We start from the raw sequence: 13,990 nt of genomic DNA, 5'->3' as shown, positions 1-13,990 counted from the left end.
TAGAATAATGTCTTCTTATGCTCTCCTCAAATTTTGAGTTCGATATTTCATTTACCAAAAAAGTTCTATGATTCACAAAAAAATTTTGTTCAATGGAAAAAAGAGGTTGGTAATGTAGGAATCCCACTGTGTCGCATGCCCTTAATCCCACTTTTTCAAATAAAAAGGCGGTTTTCAGTCAAGAAACATGAATTTTAAACGAAATGGTTACGTTTTCAACCTAAAACAATTTTAATTTTAATTTTCAATTTAAAAAACTAATTGAAAAAAGTGAATTAATCATTTGTTAAATTCAACTAAAAAAAATCAAAATTTAACAAAAATAGTTGAATCCTCAACCAAATAGATGAATTCAACTAACAAGATTAACTTACTGTGCAAATAGACCAATTTTAAACAAAATAGTTCAGTTTCAAAAAAGAAGAAAAAGGAATTTTCAAAAAAAATTTGAATTTTTCCACTCGAAAAATAATTTTTTAACCAAAGTTGGAATTGGTAAATTTACATTTACCTTTTTTTTAAATTTTTTTCTACACGTTGAATAAAACTGGCGGATAATTCGTTTTTCTTTGTTGAAAATCAGTTTTCATAACAGTAAATTTAACTGTTCCATTTTTTGTTGGAAACTCATCTTTTCAGTATAAAATTGAACGATTTGGTTGAGCATTGATCTTTTTTGACCCAAATGAACTTTTTTGGCGCAGATTCAATTTTTCGAGTTTAAAATTCAACTGTCTTCTAAAAAATCATTTTTTAGCTTGAGAATTAAACCCCTATCCCGTCCTTTTTTGGCTTTAAAAAGTTTGTTGAAAGTTAATGTATTTTTTTAATTTTCGTTTTTTGGTAGAAAATTTATAAACTTTCTAAAAAATTTAACTTTGTGGGTAAACAAATTGCTTTGGTTGATAATTTAAATATGTTTTGAAATCTATAACTATATTGTTAAAAATTCCTTTTTTAATAAAAATGCATCTGTTGAATTCAAAATTATCTGGTTTGGCTGAGGATTTGACAATTTGATAGAGAAATTAATTATTGTTAGGAAAATTTAACTTTTTGGACCAAAATGAACCTTTTTTGTTCAAAAATCATATTTTCAGGTTCAAAACTCAAATCGAATATTTAGTTGGAAATTAATTTTTTTGTTAAAAAATCATACTTTTCATTGAAAATTAATATTTTTAATTGAAAATTTAACTATTAATTTAAAATTAATATGTTTAATTTAAAATTTAACTATTAATTTAAAATTAATATCTTTCATTTAAAATTTAACTATCAATTTAAAATGAAACTATTTTTGTGTCAATATAAAATTTTTTTAGGAAATTAACTTTTTATTTAAAATTCTTATTTTTGTTTGAAAATTTCATGATTTAGTGAAAAATTAAGTTATATTTATACAAATTTAACTTTTTGATATCAAATTTTTTTTTTTTTTCTGACAAATCAGATTTTTGGGTTGAATATTCAACTGTTTTGTAGATAATTTGTCTTTTTGGATTCAAAATTCAACAATTTGCAAGAAATTTAACTATTTATTTCAAAATTAACTTTTTTCTTTGTAAACTCAATTATTAGGTTGAAAATTTGATTCTTTGGTTAAAAATTAAACTTTTTTATGAAAATTTAACTTTTTGGTAAAAAAATGACCTTTTTCGTTAAAAAATTATATTTTTGGATAGAAAATGCAACTGTTTTCAACGAGATGGAGGAATTACTATAAATTACCAAAAATGTCTGGAAATTTATAAAAATGTTTAAAATTGAATTTTGGGTAATTTATGGTAAGTTACCATGAATTACCTGTAATATTACCATAAATTACCAAAAAATGCATACATTTTGTTATTAAATTTTGGGTAATTTATGGTAAGTTACCATATTTAACTGTAAAATTACCATAAATTACTGAAAATTCCGTTAAATTTCCGGAAATTCATAGACTACTTTAAATGAAAATTTGGGTAATTTATAGTAGTTACCATAAATTACCTGTGATATTAACGTAAAACACCAAAAACTTTTTTAAATTTCCGGAAATTTATAAAAATGTGTAAAATTGAATTTTCGGTAATTTATGGTAAGTTATCATATTTGCCTGTATAATTTCTATAAATGACCGAAAATTTCCAGAAATTTGTAGACAATTGTAAACTGAATTTGAGCTAATTCCTCGTAAACATAAACTACCTCTAATATTAGAATAAGCAACCCAAAAAATTTTTTCTTGGTAATTTATGGTAATATTACAGGTAATTCATTGTAACTTACCATAAATTACCCAAAATAACATTTTAAACATTTTTATAAATTTTCGGAAATTTATAAAAATGTTTAAAATTGAATTTTGGGTAATTTATGGTAAGTTACCATGAATTACCTGTAATATTACCATAAATTACCAAAAAAATGCATACATTTTGTTATTGAATTTTAGGTAATTTATGGTAAGTTACCATATTTAACTGTAAAATTACCATAAATTACTGAAAATTCCGTTAAATTTCCGGAAATTCATAGACTATTTTAAATTAAAATTTGGGTAATTTATAGTAGTTACCATAAATTACCTGTGATATTAACGTAAAACACCAAAAACTTTTTTAAATTTCCGGAAATTTTTAAATTGAATTTTCGGTAATTTATGGTAAGTTATCATATTTACCTGTAAAATTACTATAAATGACCGAAAATTTCCGTAAATTTGTAGACAATTGTAAACTTAATTTTAGGTAATTCATCGTAAACATAAACTACCACTAATATTAGAATAAATAACCCAAAAAAAGTTATAAATTTCCGCAAATTTATAGAATTTTTAAATTGAATTTTGAATAATTCATGGTAATTTACCATATTTAACTGTAAAACTGTCATAAAAGACCGAAAAATTCCATAAATTCTTGAAAATTTACAGATAATATTGTAAATTTAATTTTGAGTAATTTATGGTAATTTGCTATATTTACCCGTAATAAGTTTCCGGAAATTTTGTAGATATTTTGAAATTAAATTTTGGGCAATTTAGGGTGAGTTACCACAAATTACCTGTAATATTAGAATAAATTACCCAGAAAAAATCATAAATTTCCGCAAATTTATAAAAATTGAATTCTAGGTAATATATGGTAAGTTACCATATTTTCCTGTAAAATTACCATAAATGACCGAAAATTTCCTGAAATTGATAGACCTTTTTAAATTGAACTTGGGCAATTTGTAATTAACCACAAATCACCTTTAAAATTACCGTAAATCATGCTTTCTTTATTTGAAATTTAATATGGACTGAAATCATGACTGTATTTCGAGAAATGTCTGAAATCATCCATTTGTTATAAAAAAATATTTTATGCGCCAGGGGGGGGGGGTTTCCCCTAGATTATAATATACTATTTTCTTCATCATTAAATTTTTCGGGGTTGAATATTCAACTATTTGACCGAAAATTAACTTCGTTCATGAAAATTCAAATTTTTGGTTAAAAATTTAATTATTTGGTTGAAAATCTAACTATTTTTAAGAAAATTAACTTTTTGGTGAAAAATTACCGTGTTTGTTGAAAAATCATATTTTTGGGTAGAAGATTCGATTGTTTTGTAGATCATTCATTTCTTTGTGCTCAAACTTAAAAAATTTGGTAGAAAATTTTACTATTTGTTTAAAAATTAACTTTTTTCTTTAGAATTAATTTTTGTTTAAACCTTTGCGGTATGGTTGGAATACCGTATTCCCAACTTTCTTCATTTCATTTTTCGCGATTTCAGAGTAGTTTTTATTGGATTTTACACAGGTAAAAATTTTTTTAATAATTTGTTAATACTTATAAACAAAGATGAAAAAAAGCCTTTTTTGTTGAAAAAATTCATTATTGAAAAAACTTTCCATTATATCCTTATGAAAATGGGTGCTTAAGGGTTTTTGGGGTCGCTAAATACGAATCTGGACTCAGATTTTGAAAATTCAAAATGGCGGATCCAATATGACTGCCGAAATTGGGAATATTTTTGGATTTTATCTGAAAATTGGTAGACAGGGGTTTTTGGGGTCAGTGATCACGAATATGAAGTCAGATTTTGGAAATTTAAAATGGTGGATCCAATATGGCGCCCCAAACTTGGAATATTTTTAGATTTTTTCTGAAAATTGGTGTACATAGGTTTTCGGGATCGCTGATCACGAATCTGAAACCAGACTTTCAAAATCCAAAATGACGGATACAATATGGTGGTCAAAATAAGAAAGTTTTCCGGATTTTTAAACAAAATTAGTGTACAAGGATTTTTGGAGTCACTTATCACGAAACTGAATTTATATTTTGAAAATTCAGAAAATTGGTACTAATCCATGTTTTAGGTGAGTAGGTGTATATTTTTTCAAACCTTAATATTCTAAATATTTGTCATTTTGAATACAGATTCAAGATCAGCGACCACCTGTCTATACCAACTTTCAAAGAACAATTTAAAAATATTTTGAATTTTGGCCCGCCATTTTGAATGTTCAAAATCTAAGTTCAGATTCGTGATCAGAGATACCAAAAACCCCTGTACACCAATTTTCAAACAAAAAAAATCAAATTTTGGCCGCCATATTGGATTCGCTATTTTGAATTTTAAATATCTAAGTTCGGATTTGTGATTAGCGACTTCAAAAACCCCTCTATACCAATTCTTTAAAAAATCCGAAAATATTCCAAATTTAAGTCGCCATTTTGGATCCACCATTTTGAATTTTCTAAATCTGAGTACAGATTCGTAATCAGTGATCCTAAAAACCCATATGTACCATTTTTCATATAAACTCGCTTCCCTGAAAAATGTATGCCGGAAAGGGTTAATTCAACTATTTAAGTGAAAATTAACTTTTTTCTTGAAAATTTATATTTTTGATTGCCTATTTAATCATTTGGTTAAAAATTAAATTATTTTTATACAAATTTAACTTTTTGGTGGAAAATTAACTTTTTTGCAGAAAATTAATCTTTTTGTCTTCAAATGCGACAATTTGGTAGAAAATTCGACTATTCAGTACAAAATTACTTTTTTTTTGTTGAAGGTTCATATTTTTTATTAAATATTTTACTATTACGTTAAATTTTAAACTTTTTAAATTAGAAATTAATATTTCTGGTTCAAACCCAACTATTCGGTCAGAAACTAAATTATATGTATGAGAATTGAACTTTTTGTTAAAAAATAAAATTTCTCCTTAAAAACTATATTTTCGGGTTGAAAATTGAATCTCCATCCCCAGCCTTAAGAGCGTCACATAACACGTAGACGCTCCCAGAATAGGTAACGTCTTGTGACGACTATCTGGTATCACTTTCAATTTTCACTCGTGCCGAAGCGTATAGATCGCCTCACCCCATATCAATCACGTGGTCACAGATTCTCCAATTCTCCTTCATCCCTGATTCTGCACAAGCGCCTTTGGCGCCACCGTGACGTCATCAAGTGAACCGAGTGTCACGCTACCCGGGGTAGCCTTGTGCAATGCGGGTTAGTAGAACAGGCGTCGCGATGCCAGGCGTCTGCAGGAGTTCGACCCCCTAAAATCGAAAGGACTTTGTAGTGAGTGGATTGTGAAAGAAACTCAAAAAGTTTGGGAGGGGGTAACATTTTTCTCGGTAGGAAAGTAGTTTAGTCACGTGATCATGTCACTTATTATGTGCTGCTTCGAAACTGATGGTCCGGAATTTTTTGAATCGGTCGTCAGGAAGTGCACTGACCCGGGATGTGAGTATCTTAATCCCAACAAATTGTTGCATTCAGATTTTTCAATTTAACTTTTTTTGTCTTTGTTCATGAGGAATGAAAATTAATTCCAGAGAATTCAAAGTATTTTTTTTTTATGAAGCTTAGATCGAAAATCAAGTTTTTATTCTTGTGGAAAATAGATAAATTGATTTTTATGGCTACCGAAAACCGATTTTAAAAAATAGGTGCAATTTCAACCTCAACATTTTTAGATGATTCTCTGAATGGTTCACTTTTTTAGATCAAATCTTTTTTACTTTTACTCAGAAACTAAGAATTCTGACGGTAATTTTTTTTTAACTAAAGATTAAATTTTTATCGCAATCCGCAGTCAAGCTGGTTTTGATTTTTGGTCAGTGTCACTTTGAGATTCTCAAAAAGTCATCTCGAAAAAAAAATCATCTTTTCTAGTTGATAATTCAACTATTTGGTTGGAAATTCGTCTCTGTGATAAAAAAACAATTATGTATTTGATTAAATGTTGAACTACTGTTAAAACTAAAGATTACATTTTTTTATCCTAATCCGCAGTCGAGCTGCAAATTGGCATGTACTATTTTTTCGAAAACTTAACTGTTAAGTAAAAAATTAACTTTTTGTTTTCAAAATTCTATTTTCGGGCTTTAAACTCACTTGCTTTCTAGCTAACCAAATTTTTGGCTTCAAAAATCCAGAATTTGGAAAAAATTGAACTATTTTTGAGGAAATTAAACTTTTTGATATTAAATTAATTTTTTTTGAAAATCATGTTTTTAGACTGAAAAATCAAATATTTTGTAAGTAAGTTGCTTTTGGGCGAGCTTTTAAGTAAAAACTTCAACTTTTTTTAAAACTAATTATTTTATATAGAAGATAGATTTTCTTTTTAAAAAGTCACCTTTTTGCTTGAAGATATAACTTTATTGTTCAAAATTCTTCTTCTGGGGTTAAAAATTGAACAGCATGGTTGAAAGTGGAACTATTTTTTTTTAATTAATTTTTTTAAAGATTCATCTCTTATATTTTTATTTGAAAATTCCACTTTTCTAGTTTATACTTTATCAGTTGAAAATTCAACTATTTAGTAATTATTTGGAAATTTACATTTTTGGTAGAAAATTAAGTTTTTTTGAAAGATCATATTTTCGGGTTGAAAATTGGAATATTTTGTAAATAATTCTAGTTTTGGTTCAAAATTCCACATTTGCAATTAAAAATTCAACTATATGGTTGAAAGTGGAACTCCTTTTTTTTTAATTAATTGTTTAAACATTCAACTTTTTTGTTAAAAAATTTAACTTTTGTGTTAAAATTTCTTTTTCTGTTAAAACCTCATTTATTTATTTGAAAATTGACCTATTCTATTTTTTGTTGAAAACTAATTTTTTAAAGTGACAATTTACGGTTTTACTCTTGGATTGAAAAATTTATTTTTTTATTGAAAATGCAACTATTTAGTTTAAAGTTAAACTCGAGTTAAAACTAAGGATTACATTTTTATTGCAATCCGCAGTCTAACCAGTTCCAATTTGTGGTCAGTGTCACTTCTAACTGAACATAAAAAGAATTTTCAACCGAATAATTCAATATTCAACCAGAGATGATTTTTCGATACAAAAAAATTCATTCTTGAGAAATTAGTTCAACTTTTAAGCAAGCAGTTGATTTTTTGACCAAAAAGATCACTTTTTAATTAAACAGTTAAATTTTTAACCAAAGAGATGAATACTTTTTTCCATCTTTAAAGAATTCTTATTTTTCCACTGTTTTTTATAAATTATTCTTCTTAGTTAAGAAATCAATTTTTTTTTTAATTCAACACTTTGGTAGAATGCTGAAGTTTTTTCTTAAAAATTCTTTTTGTTTTTGTTCACGATTAATCATTTTGGATCAAGATTCATATCTTTGGATAAAAACTTAACTAATTTGTTCAAAATTCGCTTTTTTTAGAATTGATTTTTTAACTGAAAATGTAACTATTCCATTTTTGGTTACAAATGTACAGTTTTAATTAAAAATACATTTTTTTAGATAAAAATTCATTGATTTTATTCAGAATTCTTCTTTTTTGGTGGGGAATTAATATTTTTGGTTAGAAATCAAATATTTAGTTTGAAATTCAACTTTTGGGTTGAATGTTGATTTTTTTCTTAAAAATTCTCTCTTTTTTGTTTGTTTAAAATTTATCATTTTAGATAGAAATTCAACTTTTTAGTTGAATTTCAAACTTCTCTTAAAATTTTTTTTTTATAATTAAGTTTTTAAACTGAAAATACATTTTACTCATTTTTGGTTCCGAGTTTAACATCCATGTATTTTGTTGAATTTTATTTTGTTGAATTCAAGATTTCATTTTTGATTCGAAAACTATCTTTTTTTGTTGAAAATTTAAATATTTGGATTAGAGTTCGTCTTTTTTTTTTAATAATTTTTTATCTGAAACTTTAACTATTCCTTTTTTGTTTGTAAATTGATATTTTTTAATTTAAAATTTTACTATTTGATAAAAAATTAATGTATTTTTATAAAAAGTCGTCTTTTAAATTAGAAAATAATTATTGTTTGTTGGAAATCCATCTATTTGGTTGAAAATTAAAATGTTTTGTTAGAATTCGTTTTTTATTCTTTTTTTTATTCTGGTTGAAAATTCACATTTTTTTGTAAAAAAAAAATATAATTTTTTACTCTTTTCTAAAAAATTTCTCTTCTCTTAAATACGCAACTTCTTTAAAGAGAATTCGACTTAAGGGCTTCAAAATTTAACAATTTGGCAGAAAATTCATATTTTAGTTAGAAAATTAAAAATTGGGTTGAAAATCAACTTTTTCTAAATCCATAATTTTTCTTCAAAATCCAACTATTTGGTTGAAAATTAAACTATTTTTACGACAATATAACTATTTCTTAGAAAAGAAACTTTTTTATTGAAAATTTATATGTTTGGTTAAATGTTTAAAAATTTAGTTAAAAATTAAACTATTTTTATGGAAATTTAACTTTTGAGTAAAAACTTACTTTTTTTGTTGAAATATCATATTGTCAGATTGTAAACTGATCTAATTTGTTAAAAAATCACATTTTGTATTGAAAATTCAACTATTTGGTTAAAAGTTAAACTATTTTTATGAAAATGTAACTATTTGGTAGAATATTAATTTTTTTAATAAAATTTATATTTTCTGGTTGAAAATTCATCTCTTTTGGAAATCATTCGTTTTTTCAATTTATTTTTTAAACTAAAAATTTAACTATTCAATTTTTTGTTCAGAAAAATGTGTCTTACTTGAAAATGTAATTATTTGTTTTAAAATTTGTCTTTCTTGATAAAAGATTCATCTATGTAGCCAAAGAATCAACTGTTTTGATAAAAATTAAATTTATTTATTTTTTATTCAACTCGTTAATCTGTCTAGTCATCTGTCGATTTTCTTCTAAAAAATTCGTTTTTTTGGCTTGAAAATTTAACTATTTTATTAAAAGTTCATCAATTATATTGAAAATTAGTTTGTTTTTTTTACAAAATTTAAATTTTGGGTTATAAATTCATCTCTTTGGTAGAAAATTTTTTAAATCGTAGAAATTAAAAGTTTTTTATGCTACATTTTTCAAATCATTTTCTGGAATTTGAACTGTAAAAAGATCCTCTATTATAAAAAAATTAAGTTTTTAAAATTGTTAAGGTAACTAAATTGAAAGGAAAAATTTGTACCTGATTTCAACCAAACACGTGAAAACCGACTCGCTATATTTGATGATTCCATTATCTTTTTCTATTCTACTCTACTTTTTTTTAGCTCAATGTCGTGATTGTGGAAGGCATTTTTTGGAATGTATACTTGTAGATCAAATTCGACCGAATTTTGAAATTTCAATTTTCACTAAACACCAAAAAACGAATTACATACAAGCCCGTTGAACTCTCAACCCGAAAATATCAATTTTCAACAAAAAAGGTAATTTTCTAAAACCTAGTTATATATAAAAGAAAACGAATTTCCATAAAAATAGTTAAATTTTCAAATAAGTGTTCAAATTCCAACCAAACAGTTTAATTTTTTGCTAGGTTAGTTAAATTTTGATCCAAAAATATGATTTTTCAACAAAACAGATTAATTTTCTTACCAAACAGATATATTTTCGAAAATTAATTTTACAAACAAAAAAAGACGTATTTCCAAGAAAATTGTAAGTAAATCAAATTTTGACCAAATAGATTAATGTTTAACTACAGTAGTTGAATTTTCAAACAAAAATATGCTTTTGTAACCAAACAGTTAATTTCCTACCAAATAATTACACTTCCATAAAAATAGTTTAATTTTCAATAAAAAAAAATTAAAATTTCAACAAAAAATTAATCTTGAAAATTCAATTTTCTGATAAATAGAAACATTTTCGTAAAAATGGTTTCATTTTTAAACAAATTCGTTAATTTTGAAGCGGAATAGTTGAATTTGCTACCAAACTGTTGAATTTTAAAGAAAAGAAGATGAATTATCTACAAAATAGTTCGGTTTTAAATCCACAAATATGATTTTTCAACAAAAATGTTAAATTTTTACCAAAATCTTAAATTTCTATAAAATTAGTTTAATAGTGAATCATAGAGCTAAATTTTTAACAAAAAATATGAATATTAAAAAAAATTCTAAAAAATATTTATATTTACCTCAAAATAATTTCATTTTTAACAAAATAATTACATTTTCAATAAAAAATATATATTTTTATTTAAAACAATTAATTTTTGACCAAATAGTTCATTTTCAGCAAATTTTTGATAAATTTAATGCCAAAAAGACGAATTATCTACAAAACAGTTTAACTTTTAACCTGAAAATATGGTTATTCAACAAAAAAGTTAATTTTTTTACCAAATGCTTATATTTGCACAAAAGTATTTAAATTTTCAATCAAATTATTGAATTGTTAATAAAAAATATGAATTTCAAAAAAGTATCAAAAAAATATGATTTTTCAACATAAAAGTTAATTTTTAACCATAAATTTGAATGCTCAACCAAACTGTTTTAGTTCGAAATTAAAAAGAAGTTAATTTTTTATGAAAAAGCTAAATTTTCATTAAAAGATTTTAATTTTTAAGCAAGGCATGAACTGTCATTGATTGTTTTGATAAAAATTCTTGTTTTTTTAGTTTAATTCAAATTTCTTTGATTAGAAATTAAAATATTTTGTTGTTAGAATATTAACTATTACTTATTTCATTAAAAATTCAATTTTTTGAAACCAGTTAGTTGCTTTAAATTTGAACTACTTTATTAAATATTATTCTTATTTTCTGAAAATTCATCTTTTTAAATTTTGCTTATTTTTTTTTTAATATTTCATTCATTAATATTTTGTTCTCTTCTTGTTGTTATTTCATTTTTTAACTGACAATTTAAGTATTCTATTTTTGGTAAAAAGTTTATAAATTTATCTTTTTTGGTCAGAAATTCAGCTTCTTAGTTCAAAGTTCAACTATTTTGTCAACAATTAATTTACTTTGTTAAAGATTAATCTCTTTCGTTAAAAAATTATCTTTTTGGATAATCTCTTTAATTGAAAACCTATGTTTAGGGTTCAATATTTAAGTTGAAAATTCATTTTTTTTGTAAATTCCTTTTTTGTTGAGAATTATTTATTTGAAACTAACAATCTAACTATTCCATTTTTTGTTAAAAATTGATATTTCTTATTGAATAATGATCTTTCACAATTAGGAATTCAAGTATTTTGTTTAACTTTACGCTTGGTTCGTCGAAAATTCATCACTTTTTATTAAAAATGCAACAATTTGGAATATATTTAATATGATTTGGTTAACGATTTAACAATTTGGTATAAAATGAAACTGTTCAAAATTCATCTGTTCGTGTAAAAAATGCTTTGGGTTTAAAATTTAATTAATTGTCTTTTGGAAACTATGACTATTTTGTTAAAAGGAATTTTTTTAAAGTGAAAATTCAACTGCCGAGGATTTCAGTTTCACCTTCTTGTCTTGAGAAAAAGTTCCTTTTTCTATGCTTCGATTTAATTTGACCAAATAATAGGACTGAATAGTCTGTTTTATTGATTTTCGAAGTCCTACCATAAACTGGGTTAGGCCAGTTACACACACGCAAACAAATAGAATCTAGAAGCATTCCGAAATAAACAGAGTCATTCAAATTCGAACAAAACTATTTTAATTCCCAAGAAATGCTATTAATTACTATTTAAAAACGAAAAAATAATCCAATATTCAAACAAAGAAAAATTCTTGAACTTAAGTTTTAGGGGAGCGTCGTACAGGTTGGGGCATTGTATAGGCTGGGACACTTATATGTTGGGACACTGTATAGGTTGTGACGAATAGAAATTCTTGATTGTGACAATCAAGAAGCATTTCTCAATAACCAGAATCATTAAAATTTAAAGAAAACGAATTCAATACCCAAGAACTGCTATTAATTATTAAGTACAAACAAGAAAATAATACAATATTTAAAAAATAATAAAGATTTTTCAACTTAAATTTTAGGGGAGCGTTGTAGAGGTTGGGACATTGTATAGGTTGGGACAATGTATAGGCTGGAACACTGTATAGGTTGGGACACTGTACATTTAAGGACAAATAGGAAACAAATATAATCGAGAAACATTCCTAAATAATAAGAATCATTCAAATTCAAACAAAACGAATTCAATACCCAAGAACTGCTATTAATTATTAAGTAAAAACGAAAAAAACTTCCAATATTAAAAAAAAAGATTCTTCAACTTAAATTTTAGGGGGGCCTTATAGAGGTTGAGACATTGTATAGGCTGGGACACTGTATAGGTTGGGACAATGTATAAATTAGGGCACTGTACAGTTAGGGACAAATAGGAAATAAATAGAATCTAGAAGCATTCCTCAATAACCTGAATCATTAAAACTGAAAGAAAACGAATTCAATACCCAAGAACTGCTATTAATTATTAAGTAGAAACGAAAAAAACTTCCAATATTAAAAAAAAAAAGATTCTTCAACTTAAATTTTAGGGGGGCCTTATAGAGGTTGAGACATTGTATAGGCTGGGACACTGTATAGGTTGGGACAATGTATAAGTTAGGGCACTGTACAGTTAGGGACAAATAGGAAATAAATAGAATCTAGAAGCATTCCTCAATAACCTGAATCATTAAAATTGAAATAAAACGAATTCAATACTCAAAAACTGCTATCAATTATTAAGTAGAAGCGAAGAAAACTTCCAATATTAAAAAAAAAAGATTCTTCAACTTAAACTTTAGGGGGGCCTTATAGAGGTTGAGACATTGTATAGGGTGGGACACTGTATAGGTTGGGACAATGTATAAGTTGGGGCACTGTACAGTTAGGGACAAATAGGAAATAAATAGAATCTAGAAGCATTCCTCAATAATCTGAATCATTAAAATTGAAAGAAAACGAATTCAATACCTAAGAATTGCTATTAATTATTAAGTAGAAACGAAAAAATAATCAAATATTCAAAAAAAGAAAAATTCTTCAACTTAAATTTTAGGGGAGCCTTGTAGAGGTTAGGACATTGTATAGGGGGGGGGGGGACACTGTATAGGTTGGGACAATGTATAAGTTAGGGCACTGTACAGTTAGGGACAAATAGGAAATAAATAGAATCTAGAAGCATTCCTCAATAACCTGAATCATTAAAATTGAAAGAAAACGAATTCAATACCCAAGAACTGCTATTAATTATTAAGTAGAAACGAAAAAATAATCCAAGATTAAAAAAAAATAAAGATTCTTAAACTTAATTTTAGGGGAGCGTTGTAGAGGTTGGGGCATTGTATAGGCTAGGATACTTATAGGTTGGGACAATGTATAGGTTGGGACATTGTATAGATTGTGACAACTAGGAAACAAATATAATCTAGAAGCATGCCTCAATAACCAGAATCATTAAAATTGAAAGAAAACGCATTCAATACCCAAGAACTGCTATTAATTATTAAGTAGAAACGAAAAAATAATCCAATATTCAAAAAAGAAAAATTCTTCAACTTAAATTTTAGGGAAGCCTTGTAGAGGTTAGGACATTGTATAGGGGGGGGGCACTGTATAGGTTGGGACTATGTATAAGTTGGGGCACTGTACAGTTAGGGACAAATAGGAAATAAATAGAATCTAGAAGCATTCCTCAATAACCTGAATCATTAAAATTGAAAGAAAACGAATTCAATAACTAAGAACTGCTATTAATTATTAAGTAGAAAG

The 13,990-nt window shown here is 25.5% G+C and overlaps 1 protein-coding gene across 1 annotated transcript in view; it reads left to right on the top strand.

Moving 5' to 3' along the window:
- The first annotated feature begins 5,536 nt into the window (after positions 1 to 5,536).
- LOC117172182 (protein EFR3 homolog cmp44E) overlaps positions 5,537 to 13,990 on the top strand; it is an 87,757-nt gene continuing 79,303 nt past the window's right edge. The window contains exon 1 of the mRNA XM_033360018.1: positions 5,537 to 5,744. Within this exon, the coding sequence (XP_033215909.1) occupies positions 5,663 to 5,744 (82 nt within the window). The 5' untranslated portion in view covers positions 5,537 to 5,662. The remainder of the gene's footprint in view (positions 5,745 to 13,990) is intronic.

The sequence above is a fragment of the Belonocnema kinseyi genome, chromosome 1 (assembly GCF_010883055.1).
Source record: "Belonocnema kinseyi isolate 2016_QV_RU_SX_M_011 chromosome 1, B_treatae_v1, whole genome shotgun sequence".
NCBI classification, from domain to species: Eukaryota; Metazoa; Arthropoda; class Insecta; order Hymenoptera; family Cynipidae; genus Belonocnema; species Belonocnema kinseyi.
This window is presented reverse-complemented; position numbering and strand designations above follow the sequence as displayed.